Source organism: Chrysemys picta, chromosome 5 (assembly GCF_011386835.1).
Source record: "Chrysemys picta bellii isolate R12L10 chromosome 5, ASM1138683v2, whole genome shotgun sequence".
In the NCBI taxonomy this organism is placed as follows: Eukaryota; Metazoa; Chordata; order Testudines; family Emydidae; genus Chrysemys; species Chrysemys picta.
Window position 1 is genome coordinate 61,844,316 of NC_088795.1, and position 25,536 is coordinate 61,869,851.

At 42.3% G+C, this 25,536-nt stretch overlaps 1 protein-coding gene across 2 annotated transcripts in view; it reads right to left on the bottom strand.

Annotated features, from left to right (window-relative positions):
- DCHS2 (dachsous cadherin-related 2) overlaps window positions 1-25,536 on the bottom strand; it is a 224,145-nt gene that overhangs the window by 114,896 nt on the left and 83,713 nt on the right. For both annotated transcript variants that reach the window (XM_005299347.4, XM_065596475.1), the window contains exon 2: window positions 1,320-1,511. In XM_005299347.4, coding sequence (XP_005299404.2) covers window positions 1,320-1,511 — 192 coding nt within the window. The remainder of the gene's footprint in view (window positions 1-1,319; window positions 1,512-25,536) is intronic.

A 25,536-nucleotide genomic window follows, 5' to 3' on the forward strand; every position in this document is an offset into this window, starting at 1 on the left:
TTTTTTTTTTTTGTGTGCAATGAAGACATACTGTAAGGAGCCAAGAGGAGGTGCATGCTACAGTAACGCAACAGTGGAGATAGAAGGTGACTCAGTACCAGCTCTTATATACACTAAAGCACAAAGTTTGAAAAGTGGGCACGGATATTAGGTGTCAACTTGAGGAACCTAGGATCTGATTTTTAAAAGCACTGAGCTCCCACAATTAAAAGTCAAGTAAATAAAATGCTCAGAACCTCTGAAAAATCAGATTTCCTTGAAAGAAGATAAATCACAGACTAATCCAAAAATGAAAGAGTCTATAGTTTTGGCATGCCTACAGTTTTCTCATGATTCTGATTTAAACTTTATCACTGGGGCATTAATCTGATCAGAATACACATATAACATTTCCATCTGAGCCTCTTTTACTATATTTTTATTTGAAAATCACAGAGTTTTGGCAAAACCCAAATCTTCTGAGCCAAATGAAAGGGAAATGTGAGAAACTCTTAAGACTGCCAATGCTCTCATCCAGATCAAGTATCCATTATTAATATATCTAATCTTGAGACTGCATACACATATATGTATTTTCATTTCTATTCAGCAGCATTATTTTTACCCATTTGAAGATAAAATATGATTTACCCATAAACTTTAATAACTTTCTATTATTCTCTGATTTGTTACCTTAAGAGCAATACATTATTTCCAATTAAAATGTCTGCAACATCCACATTCATGGCCATCCAACAGCTGGACAGATGAAGGGAAACATGACAAAGCCAGTCAGTCAATGGTGCTTGACAGCAGTGTGAGACAAGAGCCCGATGTGTGAACGGCAGACCTTCCCACAGTGGCTACAGGTCCACCCGCCAGATGGCGGTTGGAACACACACTGCTTCCTGGCTCACCTGCGGGCCTCAGTCTGGGCTATCTGATGGCTCTCGACAATGACTGCACCAGCCTTGACCCGGCTTCTCCAGATTGAGCAGTTGTGGGTTGTGTCTTCAAGCTGTCAATGCAAATGCTGAATTTCTTGAGACCCTGCTTGACCCTGTTGCTGTATTGGAGCTTTGGCTTTCCTCTGCAACATGGGCAGTTCTTGAGTTGGCCACAGAGCATACCCTTCAACAGACGTTCTTGAGGGATATGTTCCATATATCCCAGCCAGCAAAGCCTGTGAGCATTCAGCGTAGTCTACATAGACTGTAGGCTGTCCTCTTAACTTCCATATAAACATCTTAAAAACTTCCCTCCCTTGTTGAAACTATATATTTGTGCTCAATATACAAAACATGCTTACAAGTCTAGTAATATTCCAGGGTGAAACTTACCCCATCTGTAGCTTTCACTAGGAGATCGTAAGTGGCTGGATCCCCTTCCCTATCAATGTCTTGACACACACAGATGTGTCCTGTATGGAGATCTATCTGGAATGCTTTAGATTTTTCATAGTTATGGAATCCATCATAAAGAAAATATTCTATACGACCAAACTGGCCTGCATCTGCATCTGTTGCCTTGACCTGCAGGGAAGCAATAAAAATGAAATGAAACTAGATAAACTATTATTACATAATAATATTTAAATTATTATGGATATTTGATGCCAAAGTCTTTATTACTGTTTTTTAAAAGTGTATTTATTTAATACATTGGCTCTAATACATAAGGTATCCCAATGCCCTTTTCATAACAATGAGTTAGATGGTGGTAGTGCAGGTATTGCATAAGTAAATAAAGGATTATTTTGACAAGCAAAAAGGATATGTTCTTCATTTGTGTCAACTCAATCAAGTGGCTTACTACAACTGAAAAGCCTACTGAAGACATCAGCTACCATCTGTGAAGCCATATTAGCTTGCCATGTTTTAACCTCAGAGGCTAAACCAAGCCTAACCAATATGACTTTAAAGGTGTTAGCCTGTGTCTTGAAGAAGTTCTTCAATAGTGTTAAGCTAATTCAATTGAACTAACATGATTAAAATATCCATAAAGACAAGGCCTTAACACCAACAACAGCTCACCTGTACAACTGTATTACTGAGAAGGGGAATGCTGGCCAGGACATTATCTACTTTGCCTTCTGAAATGTGCCAATGGATTCTTAGAGCTTACTTTAACATCTCATTTGAAGGATGGCCTAGCTAACAATACAGTGCTTGACAGGAGTACAAGGAGTAGGTTTTATCTATGACCTCCTAGTTTAAAGGCAAGAGTCCTACTAACTCAACTAAACATGTCTATCTGCACCTGCATGATAAAAAGACATCCACCAGTAAAGTCACTGGAAAAATTCTTGCCACAGGCTAAATTCCTTTATTGATGCTGTCTTACAGATGGTTAGGAATGCTGAGTAGAAGATAACTAGAATCATGTATTTCATTTTGCGCTACAGTAAGTAGATCTTACCAGGACAGCAACACTTTGCCTTCATCACTTAAAACCATTCTGCTGTAAATCTGAAACCAAATTCTGTAGATTAATATCTCACAGAAATGCTTCCTTCAGAGCTATACCCTTCCAGAACCAAGAAGTAAATAGTTTTCCCTGAGATGAAGCTTGTGAGGTTTTGGAGATAGTTTTGGATAATGGTGCAAATTCTGCCTGCATCACTCAACGTCTTAAAATTCATGGGTGAAATTTACTGGTATCCAGATGGCCATCCCAAACCTAAGTGATGCATAGGCTTTGTGCTAGCCTCTGGAGAGGAGTTAATTTAATCCTACGTGAATAAGGCAAGCAGGATTTGGCCCGGAAGCTATACACCTGACAAAAAAGGTTTTATCTCCTTTATCTTGGAATTCAGCTCTGTATTTATTCTCAGGAGAGGAGCTGAATGCCAGGCACATGCCAACATCTCAAACACGTTAAAATATTTGCAGCAGGGTCAGTAGCTTCCTGGAGCCTCAGGAGGGAAGTCTGTGTCTAGAGTAGGGTGCAATCCTGTAACGCCTTGGACAGAGCAGTGCAGACCGAAACCCGGGGAGAAGAGAAGGAGCTCTGGACAGGCTGCTGGGACTGAGAAGGGTGCTATGGTTGTGAGGAAGTGGCCTAAGGAAAGGCAGCAATAGTAGAGGCAGAAGGATGCAGCAGGAGGCTGCAATCCACGGGTCCCTGGGCTGGGACACGGAGTAGTGGGTGGACCTGGGGGAGTGGCAGGACAATTCACTGCAGTTGCCAGTGGGGAAGTGGATAGACTAGGAGCTAAACTCCCCTGGAAGGAGGGGAACACGGACAGTGACTTGGCCGGAGGGCTGAGCCATGAAGAGGACGTTACAGTTCCTGATGCTGCGGGAGGGGTTGCAGGCAGATTTCAGAAAAGGAATGACAAGGTGCAGATGGAGGTGTTGGCCCTGAGCTAATCCCCAGAATGACCACGAGGAGGCTCCAGTCTGGTGGTGGGTGACGCACACCGTGACAGTACTTTATGTAATCAGACCTTGGGGAAATGCTGTACTATTGTGATTTGTTTCCCATTTTAGTGCATTTGGTTGCATGTCACTAAATTATCTATCCCAGTCTCTCTAACTAGGATTATACTCTTAATGAAGAGTTAAAGCCTACAGTAAACTAGGAATATGTTATACCACAAAACTTTATAAAGGATTAATAAAGAGAAACTTAAAAATGTTTCACATCTGAGGAAATTTCAGGGAGAAAAAAGTATCAGAAGGTACTTGGCTAATATTTTTGCATTTCCTCTGCTGTTATTGATATCTGTGTCAGTAATAAGCATTCTCTGTCAGCTATATGTTGCTTTCTGTGCAATCCTGCAGTGGTATCAGAACACTGAGGTTATGGTATAACACTTTATTCTCCACTGTTGAATTGTCTATTGCTTTGGAAATTACTGTAATGTCAAAAAATCTAATATTAGAACTCCACTACATGTCAAGCAAAGAAGTGAGATGGGCTGCATAGAACAGGTAGCACGTTTCCAGTATGGGAGTAACTATGATGAGGTTAAGCCTCTGAGCATGCCCAATTTGAACAAGATGTTTCCATAAGTCTGAAAAGAAGCTGCCTGATTTGTGTGCTTGTGCAGTTATGTAACATATCTTCACTACAACCAACTCGATTTTAGAGTATTTTACTGAACATTACACGCTATGAGGTTTTTTAACACAATATATTTGGTAATTAGCAATGTGGCAAGAAAAATATGAAATTCATGTATTTTTCAAGTGCTTTTAAGTTTTCAGACATATCTGAATATGCCAAATATTAAAGTTCTTCTTTAACATAAAAAGGAAGACAACACTTTGTAATGAACATTAACCATACAATGCTGATAAGTTTAGCCCATACAATTTAGTCTGAAGCATAAATGTTTCTACATTAGCACTATGTCAAAAACTATGAAATTTTAGTGTTTAACCAAGCATTGACACAGCAATAAAGTGGCAAACTGTGGTTCTTGAGACAGTTCATTACATCTTCATTTTTATTGTCTTAATCTCTCTAGCTAGTTATAAATTTCTTAGCATCTAGTCGGGTTATTTTATGACATGTAAAATTAAATGAAAACTTTTCACACTGGAGCCAGCTTTGGGGGAGGAGGGAAAGGATTTATAAAAAAAAAAAGAAATGTATGGTAATGGAACCATTTTGTGTGTGTGATTTTGCTATTATTAGAGGTGTTTTAAAGAAAGATTTCTTCTTCAGTTCTGTTTCGCTTTTTATTTAGTTCTTTAAAGAAGCTAAACATCAGATCCTTTTGCTGTGGAGTGGTATTTGTAGTACAGTAATACCTAGAGGTGCCCACTAAGGTTGCGATTCCATTATAAACTTATCCAAGGTTATGCAGAATATCTATAACTGAGCTTGGAATTGAATGTAGATCTCCCAAGTCTCAAGTCAGTGCCTTAACCACAAGCCTATCTTTTCCTTCCAAAGAATAATTTGGTATGAGAATGGTGAATTGGGCTTGAATTTATGTGAAATGGGAGGAAAACTTGACTTTTGAAGGTTACTGAGACCTCTCTCCCCTCTCTTCTAGTATGAGTGCCTGTGTGTTCATGCACATGCATGTACATGTGTGTTTACATGTATAGAAAGAGCAAAGGAAAGAGATCTGCTTTTTGGTCAATTGTTTATTTACACATGATTACCCATTATCACATGTGGCTCATAATTAGCAGTCCTTCTCCTCTGCTATCTGTAGTCTCACATACTGTAATCTTTATCCTTTAAAATCATTAGTACCCAAAGGAGCTTAGACATATGGCTGTAAAGGAAAGAATTGGAGGAAGTGGAATGCAGATAAAAACTGTCAAAAACAGATTAGGCCAGTCACTTCCATCAAAATCCGAAAATGTCAAAAGATTTATGAATTAACATATATTCCTTTTTAAAGGTTCCACTTTTCTACTCTCCGGATTTTTTCAGATTGATCTCTTAACCCTTTGAAAGATCCCTGGGATATTCAATATTTGCTCTATTTTAGACAAGGGGCCTCTGACCATTTAGAATTGCACTAAATAGTCTGATGCACCATTATGATGCATCAGAATAATTAGCCACCATTTCTGAAAGTCAGCTGGTGACCGTAATGAACGACACCATACTGAATTATCTGATACTGATTTAGAAAATTCATTCATAAAGATTTGCCAGTGATCATGTGGTTATAGAACAATTCACATTCGTTTCATTTCCTTGTAGTTTGCGTTCAACAGCTGTAGTACAGGACACAGTGCAATTCTTGACTAAGGACCAAAGCTTCATTCCATTTAAGTTAAAGGCAAAACTCCCACTGACTTCAATAGAACAAGGATTTGGCATTAAAAATGATTTACAGTTGTGCATTAAACAAGTCTGGAATAGGGATGTAAATATCATTTTAAAAAGTACCCATTTAAACTATTAAAATTATATTGGTTAACCATTTAATCGTTAACACTATGGGGGTGGGGTCGGGGTCCAGGGCTACCGCTTGGCCACACACAGCAAGGGGTTGGAGTCCGGGGCTGCTGCCAATCTGTTTTAAATGTTAGCTACAATATATTAACAGTAAGATTAATACTTATCAGTTAACCGTTTAATATTTTACATATCTAGTCTGGAACATTTGATATTTTACCTACCATTTAATTTGTTATTTCTATTAATTTTTAAATCAGAGTTGTATCCTATTATAGTATTTCTCCGTTATCACCACTACACTAATTGTTTTTAAACATGGACCAAACTAAACAAAAACCATTATTTTTGTGCCTGCAATCTACTGCTGGTGACTACATTGAGATGTAGCTCTATCTGGTTGTGTCTGCAGATAGTTAAAGTTCTAAATGCTATAATGTATGCCCACAATTGACTGTGGAAGATTAATTATGGGTGAAAAATTAGAGGCTATTGTTAGAAGGCTAGCCCATTACATTCAGCAACTTGTTTTCCCTTCCTGCACATTATGCAGTCCTTAGATTTTTAATGGTACATGCAAAGGAATAATGAATGAGGTATTTAAATAAAAATGCTTCAAAACAAGCAATACAAATCTGAGGGCCTAATCATGTTTGACCTTAGTCACTTGAGTGCCTCTGATTTCAACGACAGCAGTTGCATGGGTAAGAAGATATGACTTTTACCCGTCAAGTTCCTCAGTATCCACTCAGTTTCCCCTTGCTCTTTCCCTTTTTGACTCATGTCCTATGTTACAGCCAAAACAGTTTTATACAAGTCCCATTTTTGTGTCCAACACCATACTATAATTGACATTAAAGAAGAATACAAATTAGCTGGAAAATACAGATGAGGTTGAATGGAACCATTCTATGGAAATTCTTGAAGTATCGGAGAGAGATTTTGTACTACTGCTAGAGGCAGGAAGCTAATGAGGACAGGCTAACATTCACATTTTGAGATACAGGTGAGGAGAGACAAGGCATTACACGTTTTGGAAATATGAACCTAATATAGTAGTGATCCAAAACACTACAGTTTACAAGAGTGTTGTGCTGCTGCCATTATTGTAGATTATAGTAATTTAAGAGTTGGGATGCAGGGAAACAGCACGAGAGTGAATGATAGCAGTCAAAACAAGAGGAAATGAAGGCAGCAGAAAGAATTTTCACAGTGGGTTGATCAAGAGTGTTGAATGTTCACAGTATTACAGAAGTGATGATGCTTAAAAGACTTATAGTCCTCAGATGTGGGAGGCAAATGAGTTTGTTGTTGTATCACCCATCTCTGCTCTGAGAGGTAGGCTGAATGTGATATTGAATTCCAGGAAAAGGAGAGGATAATTAGGTTGAAAGTGTTCTTCTTATTACTTAACTGGACACATTTTGGATATGCTGGATTAAAAGAATGCATGAGATTAAGAAGTATAAACTTGGGAATCGGGAACTAGATGACTACAAGTATTTCCTATAAAAAAAATTACAGTGCGATAAAAATTATGGAACTGAAAAGATGCCTGCTAAACTTCTACATTCAGTCATGCTGCTTTTATAGTCTTCTCTCCCCTTCTGTGTTTGCAAGCTCTTCAGAAGAAAATAATTTTCTTACATGTCTATAAAATGTTTTACACACTGTTGACACTACAAATAAAATAAATAAAAATATAAGCAGAAAAGGACCAATGAATTAAAGGAATGTAAACTCTGGAAAAATCAATCACCAATATGATCTCACAGTTTGAATACTGAAAGGAGGAAGTCAAAGAGAGCTATAAAGGACGTAGGTTGGAATCTTACAGGGTGGGCAGGCAGGGGAGAAAACACTATAATGAAAGCCTAGCTGTAACAGGGAAGTGGGCGTGGGGCACATACACATCCCAGTGTGCCTGTTATAGTCCTTGGGCCCTTTAAAACAGGGAGCTAAAGTGTCAGGTCACATGCTTGCTCCTGGTCATATGTGCCCTACAGGTTACAGTTTATAAGGTTTCCTGCCTCTCAGCCAAAGTGGTATAACTAGGATGCAGGATCAGAGAAGGAACTGGGCTGGGGCTTACTGGACCTGTCAGATAGCTTCAGAGAGAAGGGGCCACCTGGGGAAGGCTTTGAAGCACTGGAAGGTCAATAAGGACTGTGAAGTCTGGAGACTAGACAATACCCCCAGGAGCTGTGAAACTGCTTTTTCTAAATATTATCCTAAGAAGAAAAAGACTGCATTTGAGAGAACAGCTGATATGAGAGAGTCCAGGTGGCAGGTCCTCAGTTGGTACTAATTATTATAACTTCATTCAACTCAACAGATCTATAAGAATTCACACCAGCTGTGGATCTGCCTCAGTATTTTTAAAATGTGAACAGCATCAGTTTTGGAGAAGTTATCCTCTAGCAATGAGAAGAACAGGAGTACTTGTGGCACCTTAGAGACTAACAAATTTATTAGAGCATAAGCTTTCGTGGACTACAGCCCACTTCTTCGGATGCATATCTACTACTCTACTCTAGCAATGAGTAGTTTAGTTTGCTCTGCTATAAAGTGCCAGGGTATGAATTTAGGACTAGCCAAAGTTACAGGGAATTAAATCAACCCTTAGGTCTACAATGTTTTCAACCGAAACAAATGTAATTTGAGAGAAATGTCCCTTTTAGAGTGGTTATTTTTCAAAATGCCACTAGTCCAAACTCTTAATTTTTTTTAAATTTCACCATACTGTTGTTGTCAGTAGGGGGAGGGATAGCTCAGTGGTTTGAGCATTGGCCTGCTAAACCCAGGGTTGTGAGTTCGGTCCTTGAGGGGGCCACTTAGGGATCTAGGGCAAAATCAGTACTTGGTCCTGCTAGTGAAGACAGGGGGCTGGACTCGATGACCTTTCAGGGTCCCTTCCAGTTCTAGGAGATAGGTATATATCCATATATGTTATGTTATCAGGCCAAAATAAAGCTCTTGTCTATGGAGTTAAATCTTTTCACTTCATTGTTCATAGATAGATAGATTGATACACACAGTCACTTGTAAAAGATTGTAAGCATGAGTTAAAAAATATGGTCAGTCCTCTGAACCTGTACAGGCAGAAACAGACAGCTCTTATCTTTTATTTTCAGAGCCACAATATATATTATGAAATGCAAAGTAAATACTTGAATTTGCGGAAAGGGGGTTTTACGTGAATATTTATTCATGAGCTAATAGTGTGTATGCAGAAACCCATCAGAGGAGACATTCTCCGTAAACAGGTGTGAACCTATTAAGATAGAGTGAAATTCACTCTTTTACAGAGGACCAGCCTTAGGGCTATACAGTACTTAAGTCCTACTTACGCTCTGGAAATAGGGCTTAAGTGGGATTTAAGTGGTGCATAGCCCTTACACAAGCCTTTTAGCAGTGAGGATTTTCACTCCATGGTGACTACAAGTAATTTTATGACTTTTAGAGCACAGAATTAAAAATAGTCCAGCAGGCTGTTTATCCAAATGACTTACTGAATAGTCACTGCTTATCACAAGCAAACAGGAATCAAGAGAAAGAGTTGAGTCAATTTTTTCATGGTATAAGAATTTCCCCAAACAATATTTTGGGTCAAATTCAGCCACAGTATAACACTACTGATTTCAGAATTGATTTTCATGGCCCTCAAAGCTTGATGCCATTGGCCTGCACGTTCCAATCTTAGGACCTAAACATCTCAAAGATAATCACAGCTTTCTGGGTTTTTTTTAAATGCATGTTTCTAGTCGTTTTTCAGTGTGATATCTTAAAAAGGCTAACCAATTGTTAGTGGTGAAAGTTTATCATTCTAATTTTTCCTAAAGATAAGTGCTAATTGTTGTTGTTTGTATTTCCCTAGCACCTTGGATCCCCGGTCACGTGCCATGACCTCATTGTGTTAAGTGTTGTATAGACACAGAACAAAAAGATGGCCACTGCCCCAAACAGCTTGTAATTTATGTATAAAACAAGAGACAATAGATGGATACAGGGGAGTATCATAGAATCATAGAATATCAAGGTTGGAAGGGACCACCAGAGGTCATCTAGTCCAACCCCCTACTCAAAGCAGGACCAATCCCCAACTAAATCTTATTGGCAGGTAAGCACTAAAACATGTTTATTTGCAAATAAATATAGCCTTTGCACTAAATTTGGAGCTTCTTTTTTTGCTAACCAGGAGGATACACTATATCTATACACATTTATTTAAGCAATTATATAGCTTAACTTACATTTACCGTATACTCCCAACTGTCCAAATAGCAAGGGGGACACTGGTTTTATTCAGCTGATCAGGAGTTCAGATAATCGAGAGGGGAGGAGCCATTCAGCAGTGGGGCAGGCTCCCTGTGGCTGGGAGCTCATTGTCATCCTGCTCCTCACAGTCCTAGCTGGGGGTCTCTGCTCTGCCACCCCACTCCTCACTCCCTTGACAGCAGGGCTGGAGAGGGCTCCCTCTGCTGCTGAAGGGCCGGTGATACCCAGTCCCTGCAGGAACAAGATGCAGGGAAGGCTGTGGTCCTGGCAGGGCAGAGCAAAGTCCTGGCCAGGGGTTGTGCTCTGCCCTGCCAGCAGGGGCGGGTCTATGTTTTTTGCCGCCCCAAGCACGGCAGTCAGGCGGCCTTCGGTGGCATGCCTGCGGGCGATCTGCTAGTCACGCAGACTCGGCAGCATTTCTGCGGGTGATCTGCTGGTCCCGCGCCTTCGGCGTACCCGTCGCCAAATTGCTGCCGAAGCTGCGGGACCAGCAGACCTCCCGCAGGCATGCCACCGAAGGCTGCCGGACTGTCCTGACTGCTGCCCTCACGGCGACCAGCACGCCGCCCCCGTGGCTTGCCGCCCCAGGCACGTGCTTGCTGCGCTGGTGCCTGGAGCCGCCCCTGCCTGCACCGCGTGCCTGCAGGGACTGGGTGTCACCGGTCCTGCAGCAGCAGAGGGAGCCCTCTCCAGCCCTGCTGTCAAGGGAGTGAGGAGTGGGGTGGCAGAGCAGAGACCCCCAGCTAGAACTGTCATAGCCCCACTCGCTCACTCCCATGACAGCGGGAATGCGTTGGGCTCCCTGCACTGCCACAGGAGCCATTCAGCAGCAGGGTATCCTCCCCCACAGCTGGGGGTACATCCTCCTCCTCCTGGCCATGGGTGGGGGAGGGGTGTCTCTGCTCTATTATCCAAACCTCTGTGCTATTGGAATCCCTTCCTTGTCCCTCAGCATGAGAACCACACTGCAGAGACCATGCATCTCATGCTGGAGGACTAGGAAGGGATTGAGATAATGCAGAGGTTCTGACAAACAGGAATTTATTTTATTCAGATTCTTGATTTTTCCTTTTCTACATTAGAAAATGGTGAATGATACATTTCTTATCTACTAATTTTTTTTTCTATTTGATGGATTCATTCTATTTGGATGGAAATTCAAATTCAATTAAAAATGTACAAAACAGCAATTTTTAATTCATTAAAACTACCTTAAATATGCTGCATGCAAAAGAAAAAAAATTATCAAAACACGTTATATTTGAAACCAATGTATGTATTAAACAAGGAAAGTATTATCTATAGTTAGCAAATTTAACTGATTGTTTCTGGTCACTGTACTTCAAGATTTTAGAACTAGTAAGTCTCATCCTCTCACATCTAGTTTTTATTCAGAGAGTCGAAGAGGAAAACAAGCTTTCCTGCTTTTTAAACTCCCAACTGGTTTCTTAACTTTGAATGAACAAGTCATTGAATTGAACTAGTTGATTAAACTGAATTGAATAAAATATTCTCTCTGCCTCTGCAGAAAAGGCTACTACTGTCAAAAGATGGTTTAGAGCTTCAGCAGACCAATTCAGTGATCTGACTTCCTTAAAAACTTGGCAACAAACTTGTACTATTTAATATTATTTTTGCATTTAATTTAAATTATTTTAATTAGGGCTGTCAATTAATCGCACTTAACTCACGCAACTAACTCAAAAAAATTAATCGTGACTAAAAAATCAATCGCGATTAATTGCGGTTTTAATCACATTGTTAAACAACAGAATATCAATTTAAATTTATTACATATTTTTGGATGTGTTTTACTAAACATCCAAAGTTTTGCATTGTTTTGTTTTTGAGTGCAGTTATGAAACAAACAAAATCTACATTTGTAAATTGCACTTTCATGATAAAGAGATTGCACTACAGTACTTCTATGAGGTGAACTGAAAAAATACTGTTTCTTTTGTTTATCATTTTTACAATGAAAATATTTGTAATAAAAAATAAATATAAAGTGAGCACAGTACTTTGTATTCTGTGTTATAATTGAAAACAATATATTTGAAAATGTAGAAAACATCCAAAAGTATTTAAATAAATAGCATTCTATTATTAACAGTGCGATTAATCCCATGATTAATCAAGATTAATTTTTTTAATCATATGATTAATTGTGATACATTTTTTATTGATTGACAGTCCTAATTTTAATAGATTATAATACATTTAGGCCTTAACATAAATTGTCAATTTCAAATTTAATTTTAAATAGGTTTATTTTTTAAAAAGCTTGTATTTAAATAAGAAATACAGTTTTTAAAATAAAAAAAATCCTTTTTTAGCCACCCTGGCCCGCAACCACCTAAGTTTCTTCTCTTTCACACTTAAGAGCACTAGGGACCTCTCTCTGTTGGGTCTGCTTAGCATATACTCTTAGCCCATTTTCCTTCCTAAGTTGTCTAGTTTATCTTTCTACACAAGAAAAGATTTTTTAAAAGTTGACTTTTCCTTAAGGCTCCCTGAGACAGCATGGTCACTGATAATTGACACCAAGCCCAAGAGTGGGTTCAAGAAACACACTACTTTTCCAGCTTTCTAACCAGAAATGTTCACTGCTTTGTTGTCTAGTAGAGGCTCACACTCCCTTGCAATGCTCTGTCTGTTGGCAGTTCATGCCCAAAACACACAGACTGACAGCTAAGGCTTTAGGGATACTTGATCAATGAGGCCCTTAAGGCACATGCCGTGGCTTCAGATGTTCAGGCTAAGGACTCAGGTTCTCAACAACCCACCTTGGCACCAAAGCTGTATTTATGGAATGGGTGAAAACTTGTACCCCATCCTCAGCTTTGGCATCACATAAGAAAGCCGCTCTGGCGCCAGTCATACCAAGCTAGAGGTTCAGGAAGCACCAGCTATACCCATTCTCTAATACGAGTTACCATTAACTCTGCATGCTCTGGCACCAAAGAACAAATAATTTCTGAGCCTTAATCCTGACAAAACACAATCTTTCTGGCTTTAGCCAGGTCACTTAATGCTTCTGTCTTTTGTTTCTCCACTGGACACAGAGTGCACCGACAGTGACAACATCCATTTTATTAATTTCTTTTTACCCCCACATATTGAAAAGAGGAACACCTTGAATTTTGACCAACAGCCATTAATTATCTCAATTTAGGGTCCAATCTTGTAAACATTTTCTAGTTGGCACAACACTTATTTGGTGACTATTCCCACGAAAGATGACAGAATATGAAGTTTAAAGTCAGTGAAACTACCTATGGCAGTAAATACTACACTCAGTAGTCATACCTCTCAACCTATCATTGCATCCCACAATTGGGAAATGTGTCACAAAGACAAAAAAATTATGCATGCAGGAGTCTTAAAATGCTAAGGGATTCCTTTTCTTAATGTAAATATAACCTTAGTTTCATGATTTTTTATTTTCGGTGTAAATAATTGTGAACAACAAAACCACGGAGAAAACGAATTTCAGTAGAATAACAGTGGTACTGAAACGAGTGAGGTCCTTGAAAAGTGGGACATTTTGGAGTTATGCCTGTAGTAAATGTTTCCAGGATTAAGTCTTGATTTAGTAATCAGAACACAAAGATTGCATATTTTTAATGTACAATTATGGCTATGTCTACACTGTATTGCAATGCAGACTACCGGTGTGTGAATTGCAGAGCACTCCAAAAGTTGTGCTTCTAGTTATCCCCATGGACGCTGGTGGTGCAAACTAAAAACTGCCTATTTCATGTTAACGTATTCCTGTTTGAAAGAAGGCTATGTTAACAAGAATTGGGTAGCTTTTTTTAGCTTGTGACAGCAGTGTCCAGGCGGGACAGTTAGAGCACAACTCTTTGGTGCAATTCACACCCCTGTAGGCTGCACTGCGGCACTGTGTAGGCAAGCCCTGGTGTTTACTGCATCTATCAAGTAATTAAGGCCAATACTTAGATGTAATTTTGGGTTTATAAAATATATTATTATACTCTATAGAAATGTTTTCATATGTATAATTTAAATAAATATGCGGTTGCTGTTGTTGTTGATAATAAAATTTAAAAATCTTTCTCCTGCAGGGTTCATGATCAAAATGCTTCCAATAAGTGTTAGCACACACAACAATGAAAGTAAATTCGACCAGAAAACAGTGTTTGTGTTTCACTATATACTCACTGAGTGCATAAAGTAAACAGGTAAGAAAAGTACACTTTAATATACTTATGGGTTTAATACACTAATGTATCAGTCATGCAAATAAGAAAACATTTTATAAAATATTTATTTTGACAGGTCTTAATTTATTCCTACTCAAATGACTAACTCCTTTATTATGGTTTCAGAGTAGCAGCCGTGTTAGTCTGTATCCGCAAAAAGAACAGGAGTACTTGTGGCACCTTAGAGACTAACAAATTTATTAGAGCATAAGCTTTCGGATGCATCCAAAGAAGTGGGCTGTAGCCCACGAAAGCTTATGCTCTAATAAATTTGTTAGTCTCTAAGGTGCCACAAGTACTCCTGTTCCTTTATTATGGGTTATTAGTTTAAATACACTTACTGTTTGCAAGTTGTTTTGGAAAGAATTAATTTTATAAGCAACATATTTCTCACAATATTGCTTGTTTTTCTAAGACTACAATGTGTTAAACTGTATCCACCTATTGTCTCAGTTATATTTAGATTATAAGCTCTTTGGAGCAGGGACCTTCTTTTTGTTAGGTATTTGTACAGCATCTTGCACAGTGAAATTCTAACTAAGATTGGGGTCCACAGGCACTAATGCAATACAAATAATGAATAAATGATAACACCACCACCAGGTTTTTACCAGAGTGGGAAAAGCCTATAGCTCTGATTCTGAACTGTGCATCACAGTGCAGGGGGCTGGGAGTGGGGAAAGATTTCTTAAAACGACTTAGTACCTCTGAAATTCTGGGCATGGCCTCTGGCATAACTCAGAGAAATCCCATAGTCTGCTCTAACAAACTTCAGAGTGACAAACCACTGTCACTGGTATTTATTTATTCAGGACCAAATCCTGTTCACTTTTCTCACACATCTATTGCAGCCAGGACTAGTCATAATAGTAAGACAAGCATGATTTATCCCAACAAACTGAAAAAAACATTTTAATTGAATAGTAAAACTTGTCTCTCAAACACACAATATCTGATGTTCTTACTGCATTGCATAAGGCAGACTGTTGTGAAGAAATATAAAGGGATTTAGGGCCAGATTTTTAAGGCTGTTTAGGCACCTAAAAGTGCTTAGGCACATATCTGCATATTTGATATAGGTGCCAAAAACTTTACAAATCTAGCCCCTAGTGCCTTTTTCTTGTGTGAAGTATGTTTAACAAGCTTATTTTTGCGATCACATTATCAAAAATATTTTCTAATTTGTCACTGAGTGATTTGGCTCAATTCTTATAAACATGGCCTATGCGTCTTTCAATCATTTCAATAAGGTTAATAATCACAAGTGAGAAAAAGAATCAAGTTACCGTCCTAACAAAAGCATGTGTGTTGTGCAGTCTGTAAAGTTTACAGTCATCATTATATTTAGAAATAAGGAACATTGTAAAATAAAAGCTGTCCTGGTTAAGCCCTTTGGCTATGTTTTAAATTTTCCGTTCAAGCAGGCAATCTCACAGCTCGTTTAATGTCACAAATGGCTTTAAAAAAAAAAAACTCTCACATTTTGTAAAAAACAGACAAAACAATTTGCAGTTGGTTTATATATCCCCTAATGATCAATGCATAAATCAGGCTCAATTCAAATAAAAAAATAGAGAGATTTCATCCACCCTTTTATTCTAAGCCCCTTTTTCATATATATATATATACATATATTCAGTGATGAGCTGCCAAAATATTAACAACAGGTTCCCTCCTCCTCACCCCACGAGGGGGTCATGGCTCCCCCCCTGGGACTCCTGCCCCATCCACCCCCCCCCTTCCCTGTCCCCTGACTGCCCCTTGCCATCCCATCCAACCCCTCCTCTCATTCCTGATGCCCCCCCAGGACCCCTGCCCTATTCAACTACCCCTTCTCACTGTTCCCGACTGCCCCCCCAGAACCCCTGCCCCTGACTGCCCCCCACCGCCCCATCCAACACCTGCTCCTTCCTGACTGCCCCCCCGGGACCCTTGCCCCATTCAGTTCCATGCCCTCTGACCGCCCTGACCCCTATCCACCCTCCCACAACCCCCTGAACTCCTCTGCCCTCTTCCAACACCCCCTCCCTGCTCCCTTACCGCGCTGCCTAGAGCCGCTCGGCCGGGTCCGGGTCCAGGTCCGCTCGGCCGGGTCCGGGCCGGAGCCGCTCAGTCGGGACTGGGGCCGGCACCGTGGGGCCCGAGCCTAGCCAGGCCGGGCTGGAGCTGCTCGGCCGGGGCCGGAACCAGTGCCGCAGGGCCCGAGCCGCTTGGCCGGGACCGGTGCCGCAGGGCCCGAGCTGGGCCCCTTGGGACCAGCGCCACTGGGGCTGGAGCCGGGGGCGCTTGGCCAGGGCCGGGACCGGGCTGGGACACTTGGTGGGGCCAGGCCGGGGCCGGGGGGGTCAGGCCGGAGGGAGCCGTTCGGCCGGACCCGGACTGGGCCAGGCCACGCCGCGCCTCCCTGAAGCCCTCCTCGCGCATCCCCACCCCGGTTTACCTGCCTGCTGCTTGTTTCAGGCTTCCCGCAAACATCTGATTCACAGGAAGCAGGGGAGGAGGAGGAGAAGGGGGGGCGGAGCTTTCAGGGGAGGAGGGAGAAGTGAGCTGGGGCCGGGGGCAGGGTGGACAGCTGCCGAAGCTTTTGTTAAATTTAAAAGCCCTTTTAGAACCGGTTGTCCCAGAACAACCGGTTCTAAAAGGGCTTCTAAATTTAACAACTAGTTCCTGCGAACCGGTGGAAACCGGCTCCAGCTCACCACTGTATATATTCCTTTTGCTTCCCACTTTTCTACCATCCCACAGCACACACAAATTTTAGGTATATTTGCTCTAACTCAGCTATGGTAGCTGCAGCTGCGCCTCTGTACTGCTTCAGCGTAGACCATCACTGTAGTCAATCCACCTCCCCAAGAAGTGATAGCTAGGTCGACAGAAGAATTCTTCCATTGACCTAATACTGTCTACACCAAGGTTAGGTTGGCTTAAATACATCTCCTAGGGATGTGGATTTTTCACACCCCTGAGCAATGTAGTTGGGTCGACCTAACTTTTTAGTATATTCAAAAATCCCTTCATGGTTGGTCCCTGGAGAATCCAGTTTGAAATGGGAGTGTGGGAGGGGGAAGGACTTCAAAAGGGCTGGAAACAGAGGAATTACATGTTTGTAATCCTCCTCCTAGAGGTGTTGCATGTAATTCCACAATAATACATACACATCTGTATTTTTAATAAAACGGATACCAAAGTTATTTAAACCTTACTGAATTAGGGTTACTTAAATCAATAAAGTTCATCTTAATTCCATAAGGTTTATCCAGGATATGGCAGGACATTAGAGAGACAAGGTGGGTGAGGTAATATCTTTTATTTGATCAACTTCTATTGGTGAGAGAAACAAGCTTTCGAGCTTACACAGAGCTCTTCCTCAAGTCTAGGAAACTAACTCAAAGTTACAAGGTTTGAACAGATTGGTTAGCATAAGTAGATAACACATATTTCAAGGGACCATTCATGTCATACCAGTCTCAATGAGCAGAGTAGCAGAATACTTCGAAGGGTAGGAGCAGCTCTCAAATCCTTCTCCCCACAAAGAAAGGAAAAAGCACAGGTACTCTGAAGGCTCCAACAAGAAGCTGCACAATGACTCACTGGAATGAAGGCATGAGTTTAACACAAAGGCATAAATGTTTCCTGAGAACTAGATTTACATTCACTCAAAAATGAATGTGAGTTTGCTTGAAATTAGGCTTATGGTCATTCAACAATAGGCTCAGATTAGTTCTAAAGGTTCATAAACTAGGGCCTCTTCAGCCAAACATGGTGAGAGTTTCAGGCGAGTTTCACATGGCTCAAGGTTTTGTTGTGAATATCTCTTCCTTCATTCCAAGATGCCAACTGTGCAGACAGACCTGAGGGAAGTTTAGTTTAGAGGGTCCTCTAGGTTCCAACATGAATGGAAAATACTCCATATGGGTGAGAAAATTACAGCGACAGAACGCTATTGTCACAACCTCTTTGATGTAAATCACTGTGCCCTAACTTTTAACAGGATTTATGCTGGCATAATTTAGCCCAAGTTGCTGTTCAGTATGCAGATTCCCCCACCTGCATGTGCAAGGGACAATTCAGGCTGGGTACGCAATGCGTATGCAAAAGCTGAGGCCACACTGAAAATTCAGACCCCGTGTCTCTAATATTAAAACACTGTATCACACATGATACTGTTTTTTAGATGAGCCAGTTTCTATTTTCTCATAACATTTCTCTTGAAATGATGGATGAGACCATTTGTGGCATGTTATTCATTATGGCTATTAACAGACTAGATATTCTTATTTAATAGCCAAACGAATGCCAGTAGTTCTGTTACTTTTGTGTGTTAAAATCACAGCCCTTTAATTTTCATTGTACTATAATGTTATGCTATTTTCTGGAGAAATTAAAGAATATGTATAGGGTCAGAATGGGAAAGTGCTGAATAATGAAATTTTGCTCTGAATTATTTTCACCTCTCATACACATTTTTGGTACCTCTCCACACTGCTCATTACTCTCAGCTGTTTTCTTTGGTGCTTTTCACTATATGACCAAAATATAACCTGAATTTTTCCCTTAAGGTGACATTCCATACCTAACCTAGGTCCCATCCATCCCAGTGACTCCTGCTACAGACTGGCAACTCTTCCTCAGCTGGCTGCTTGTTTAGCAGATGCATAGCAACAGTCTTGCATTAAAATTATAAAACAATTTCTTATAGGGACATGGCTCCTGTTAAATTTCACAGATGGGAACCACAGAGGCTAAAATTTCACAACAAAACAATTACAATTCAGCCACATGAGACAAAGGGGAGCAGACAGCACATCAAAAGGGATAGCTGGGCTGTAATGCACACACTTTCCACTTTGCATCATTGACTTTCAGTTCTGTTGTAAATACATTTTGATATTTTCTTGGCAAGGTCTTGTTCCAACGTACAGTACCAGGTCCTGTTTTTCCAGTTTGCCTTAATTTGATACATGCATAGGGTGTAAATTTTTTCAAACTGACCCATTTCTTTCATAGGAACTGACAACTTATGTTGTAAACCTGATAAGTTGACAGCATAAATTGACAACTTACGTTGTCAATTTCAAATTTAATTTTAATTAGGTTTATTTAAATGAGCCAGTGATGAGCTGAGGTGTAGGTCACCCCTTACTACCCCCCTCTGCAGTCAAGATGCTAAAATGGATGCAGACAAATAGGGAGGCTTCTTGGTTGACATAGCACAGGACTTCAGGATGGAATCTCAGCTTATTGGAGCATTCATGGAGCAGGACTGACTGGAGAACTGAGGTCTTCTTGCATCCTTTTTTTCAGTGTCTGCAGAGGCTTATAAGGAGTGTTCCAGGAGTAACAATTTAAGATGCTGTGACAGACCCAGACCAGTGGGGTACAGGAGTCTGGTAGAAGGCAAATATACTGGTCACTGGATGAGTAGTTTTCTGTTCCCTGAGTGACCAGAGCAGGGGCTGCACTAGAGTAATCAGGAACCTGCTAGAACCAGTTAAGGCAGGCAGGCTAATTAGGACACCTGGAGCCAATTAAAAAGAAGCTGCTAGAATCAATTAAGGCAGGCTAATCAGGGCACCTAGGTTTTAAAAGGAGCTCACTTCAGTTTGTGGTGCGAGTGTGAGGAGCTGAGAGCAGGAGGCGCAAGGAGCTGAGAGTGAGAGGGTGTGCTGCTGGAGGACTAAGGAGCACAAGTGTTATCAGACACCAGAAGGAAGTTCCTGTGGTGAGAATAAGGAAGGTGTTTGGAAGAGGCCATGGGGAAGTAGCCTAGGGAGTTGTAACTGTCATGTAGCTGTTACAGGAGGCACTATAGACAGCTGCAGTCCACAGGGCCCTGGGCTGGAACCCGGAGTAGAGGGCGGGCCTGGGTTCCCCCCAAACCTCCCAATTGACCTGGACTGTGGGTTCTTCCAGAGGGGAAGGTCTCTGGGGTGTTCCCCAACCCACATGGTGAATCTCTGAGGCAAGAAAATCCGCCAATAAGCGCAGGACCCACCAAGATAGAGGAGGAACTTTGTCACAATGCTCTTTAGTTTTTTGAGTTTGCTTACAGAAGGAGCAACATATGGAACATAGCTCAGGAACATGTTTTTTTCCTAAATAAGAGAGGCACCTGAAGTGCCCATCAGTTAAGCAGCATTGAAGAGTCACACGAGGTGTGGATTTTGCTCCTGTTGGGAATTTTTTAACAACTAGCAAGAAGACTAACAACTAACTAATTAACTATACTAATAACTAACACACACTTCAGGGGCTCCATTTTCTACCATGAGCAGTAAGAAGGAACTGAGGAACACGGTCCTTGAGAGGGTGGTACGGGGACACAAGGACATCTAGGGCACAGGTGTGGTCCCAATACACACTGCTAGCCAAAAGAATCTGATCTCACATAAATGGTGCACGTGTGCACCCAGAATGGAATTCATGCAGACAATCACTCAAAGAACAATGAATTTTCTATCCAAAATTCATAGCAACTTTTGATGGAAAATTATATATTTTTTTCTGGGATTACATGACACTATACAATACGTTGTTCATGGCAGCGATCAAGGTCACATCTACATTAAGGAACTTTACCAAGCACGGGCAGGGCTTCACCAGCTTTCAGAGTTTTTACCACGACATCAATTAAACATGCTTTGTAGACATAGCCTACGACCCAAAAGCTACTAATAATAACTGAAATACGACTCATTACAGATAATAACCTCATTCCTTCAAGGACATTTCCTTTCTTCTTCTGACAAAGACCTCATTCTGTGTATTTGACTACACAATGTTCTTTCAAGCAGTGCATCCTTGTTATATATTACCAGCAAGTCTGCATAAAGGCTTTGTAATGCATTTGTTAGAAGTTATTATACAATATTAGAGCAACAAGAAGCTAAAACATTATCTTTTTCAGGAGTATCTCTAATCCTTGTTCAGATATTTTCTCCTCAAAATGGTGGATGGTGACACATAATTGGTTTCCTGTACAACTTGACTGACAGTAAGTGCTTGTTAATTTTAAACCTATATATACAGCAAGTTTTACAATCGGAATTTTTCTTCTTTTCTTGGTTTATGACTTTATCTGACCTTATAGAAATGGTGTGAAAAAGCTGTGGAAACTATTAATAAAAGACAGTTACTCACCTTCTTGTAACTGTTGTTCATGTCCATTCCAATTAGGTGTGTGTGTGTCGCGTGCACAGTCGTCAGAAACTTTTTCCCTTAGCAGCTCCCGTTGGGTTGGCCAGGGAGCCCCCTGGAGTGGCGCCCTCATGGCGCTCAATATATGACCCTGCCGACCCAGCCCCCTTCAGTTCCTTCTTGATGGCTACTCAGACAGAGGGGAAGGAGGGTGAGTATTGGAATGGATGTGAACAACACATCTCGAAGAACAACAATTACAAGAAGGTGAGTAACTGTCTTTTCTTCTTTGAGTAATTGTTCATGTCAATTCCAATTTGGTGACTCTCAAGGTCTCCCACGGGGGTGGGGTCGAAGATAAGGAATCACTGACTGGACCACTGCTCTACCGAGAGCTGCATCATCTCTAGTGTGCTGTGTGATGGCATAGTGGGTGGAAAAGGTATGCACCAAGGACCAGGTAGCTGCTCTGCAGATCTCTTGGATGGGCATCTGGGCCAGGAAAGTGGTGGAAGAGGCCTGAGCCCTTGTGGAGTGAACCATTATAGCTGGGGCTGGAACTTTGGCGAGGTCATAACAGGCACAGAGACAGTCCATAATCCAGGAAGAGATGCACTGAGAGGAGACCGGAAGTCCCTTCATCCGGTCTGCCATCGCTACAAAAGACTTTCTGAAAGGCTTTGTGCGCTCAATGTAGAATGCTAACGCCCTCCGCATATTTAATGAGTGGAACTTCTGCTCTTGTGTGTTGGCATGCAGCTTGGGATAGAAAACGGGTAGAAAAATGTCCTGCCTGAGGTGGAACTGGGATACCACCTTAGGGAGAAAAGCTGGGTGCGGCCTGAGTTGTACCTTGTCCTTGTAGAAGACGGGTGGGGGAGGTCAGAGGTTAATGCTCCCTGGCCTCCTGGCCGATGTGATTGCAACCAGAAAGGCTACCTTCCGTGAGAGATACAGAAGGGAACATGTAGCGAGCGGTTCAAATGGGGCTCCCATAAGCCTAGCTAGGACCAGACTGAGGTCCCAAGGCTGTGTGCTTGGAAGGAGCAAAAAGTTGGACACTTTCTGTTGCTCCTCGTGGCGAATAGGGGAAACTCCCACCTTTGGAAGATAGAATGGATGATGTCCGTCTAGACAGACCACTCGTGATTGCGGAACAACCTGTTGAGGCGGTCTGTAAGCTTGTTGCGTGCTCCCGGAAAATAGGATGCCTCCAGGTGAATTAAGTGGGCTACACAAAACTTCCAAAGGTGGAGAGCCTCCTGACAAAGAGGGGAGGAGTGGGCTCTGCCCTGCTTGTTTATGTAGAACATGGCGGTGGTGTTGTCGGTCATCACCACCACGCAGTGACTTTGCAATACTGTATGAAAGGTCTGGCAGGCTAGTCTTACCGCTTTGAGTTCCTTTATGTTGATGTGGAGCAGGATCTCAGACTACAACTACATGCCTTGAGTCTATAAGTGTCCTAGGTGTGCCTCCCAACTGAAGTCTGAGGCATCCGTTACTAAGGTCATGGCTTTTGCCTGAACCGAGTCCAGTACCACTCCAATTAATTCTATTTGTTGGATGGTTGATAAAGTTGATTTGTCTACACTGAGGAGGAGACCCAGCCTCTGGAAGGTCTCTCTGACTAACTGGACATGAGACTCCACCTGCTTCCTGGAGCGCTCTCGCAGGAGCTAATCGTCTAAGTAGGGGTGCACTTGCACCTGTCTCATTCAAAGAAAGGCTGCGACGACTGACATACACTTGGTGAACACCCCGGGGGCTGTTGATAACCTGAATGGGAGCATCGTGAACTGATAATGTATGTGGTTGACAACGAACCTCAGGAAGCGTCTGTGGGGTGGCCAGATGGCTATGTGGAAGTATGCCTCTTTCATGTCGAGGGCAGCATACCAGTTCCCCTTATCCAGGGAAGGAATAATTGTGCTCAGGGAGACCATGAGGAACTTCAACTTTACCATGAACTGGTTGAGTCCTCGCAGGTCTATGATGGGTCTGAGACTCCCCTTTGCTTTGGGGATTAGGAAATAACGGGAATAGAATCCCTTGCCCCTTAGCTCCTGAGGAACCTCCTCCACTGCCTCTATGGCGAGGAGCGCCTGCACCGTGAGAGGGGTCCCTAAAGAGGGATGGGGAAGGGGAGGGGGATGAGCAGAATTGGAGAGACTATCCCACTTCGACTATGCGAAGAACCCAGCAGTCCAATGTTATATGGGACCATGCACGGTAGAAGTGGGATAGATGGTTCAAAAAATGGAGGGAAGGATCCGTAGTGGTGGCTGTTATGTTGTCCTCGGGCGTCCCTTCAAAACCCTTGCTTGAGTGCTGACGATGGCTTGGTTGGGCCCTGCCCTTGGCCTGAGGGAGGGTTGGAAGGCCTACACCTGGAATTCCTGCCCCTCCAGCAGTAAGTATCCTGCCTACAGCAGGGTAGGTGTTGCCTCTGCTGTTGCACCAGCTGAGGTTTGAAAGGCTTTCTCTGGGTAGCAGGTGTGCGCATCCCCAGAGATTTCATGGTTGCCCTGGAGTCCTTAAGGCTATGAAGCCTTGAATCAGTCTGGTCAGGAAACAGCCCTGCACCCTCAAAGGGAAGATCCTGCAGGGTCTGCTGAACCTCCAAGGGAAGCCCAGACACTTGAAGCCAAGCTGTTCTCCTCATGACCACCCACGAGGTGATGGTACGTGCAGTGGAGTCGGCCGAGTAGAGTGAGGCCTGCAGAAATGTCCTGGCAACTGCCTTCCCCTTCTCAACCAGAGCCGAGAACTCAGCCTTTGAATCAGTGGGAAGTGACTCATTATATTTTAACATGGAGTCCCACGAGTTAAAATTATACCTGCTGAGTGAGGATAGCTTGCTGGTTAGCTATCCTCAGCTGAAGACCCCCCTGCAGCATAAATTTTCCTGCCAAAGAGGTCCATCCATTTGGCCTCTTTGGCCTTACAAGCCAGTGCTTGCTGTCCCTGACACTCCTTTTCATTCACCGCAGAGACCATCAGGGAGCCAGAGTGTGGGTGGGAGAACAAAAATTCAGAGCCCTTAGAGGGAACAAAGATTCAACAGTGCCGACTGGGTCACCGGAGTCGATGACACGGGACCTTGCTGTTTGGAAATTAAGTCCTTCCTTTGGAGCAGCAAGGTCTCCCCTGGTGGTCTCACTCTCTGAGGAGAGCGCCCTCTGTTGGCCTTCTTATGGCACTTAAGGAGCATCAGGGATGTTGACCGGTGCCGGGGCACCACACCATGCTGAAGTGCCGCGGCTCTTCAGTACCGAGGGTCTCTAGCACCAGAGTCCTTCCTCGGTACCGGTTCACAGACTGACGCCGGGGCGCTGTGCACCAAGCTCAAGCCCGAGCCTTGGCGGTCGGGTGCCGCGGGATGGAGTGTGGCTTCTATCAGTAGTTGTTTCAGATGGAAGTCACATTCCTATCTAGTCCTAGGCTTGAAAGCCTTGCAGATCTTGCAACGCTCGGACTGGTGTGCCTTCCCAAGACACCTCAAGCATAAGTCATGAGGGTCACTGTTTGGCATAGGCTTCTTGCATAGACTGCAAGATTTAAATCCTTGGGCTTGAGGCATGCCACAGAGCCCAAGACAGGGTGAGGGGAACGATCCACTCACCAACTATACTACTAACACAAGAAAATAAAAAAAAATTTCAAAAAAGAAAACTAAGAATGGCTAAGGGAAGACTTGCAGGCAAGCAAGCTAACGCAGTTCCAATGCCGCCACGGATGGTAAGAAGGAATGGAAGGGGGTCGGGTCGGCGGGGTCATATATGGAGCACCATGAGGGCGCCACTGCGGGGGATCCCTGGCTGACCCAACGGGAGCAGCTATGGGAAAAAGTTTCCAATGACCGTGCATGCGGCACACACACACCTAATTGGAATCAACGTGAACAATCACTCGAAGAAGAACTAGGATTTCTAAATTTAGGGTATTGCTTATATTTTTGGATGCCCACTCTATGCACTAGAACTGTATGGCTTCTTCATAAATTCCCTACTAGATTAAAATATTTTGTTCAAAAGGGTTAAAT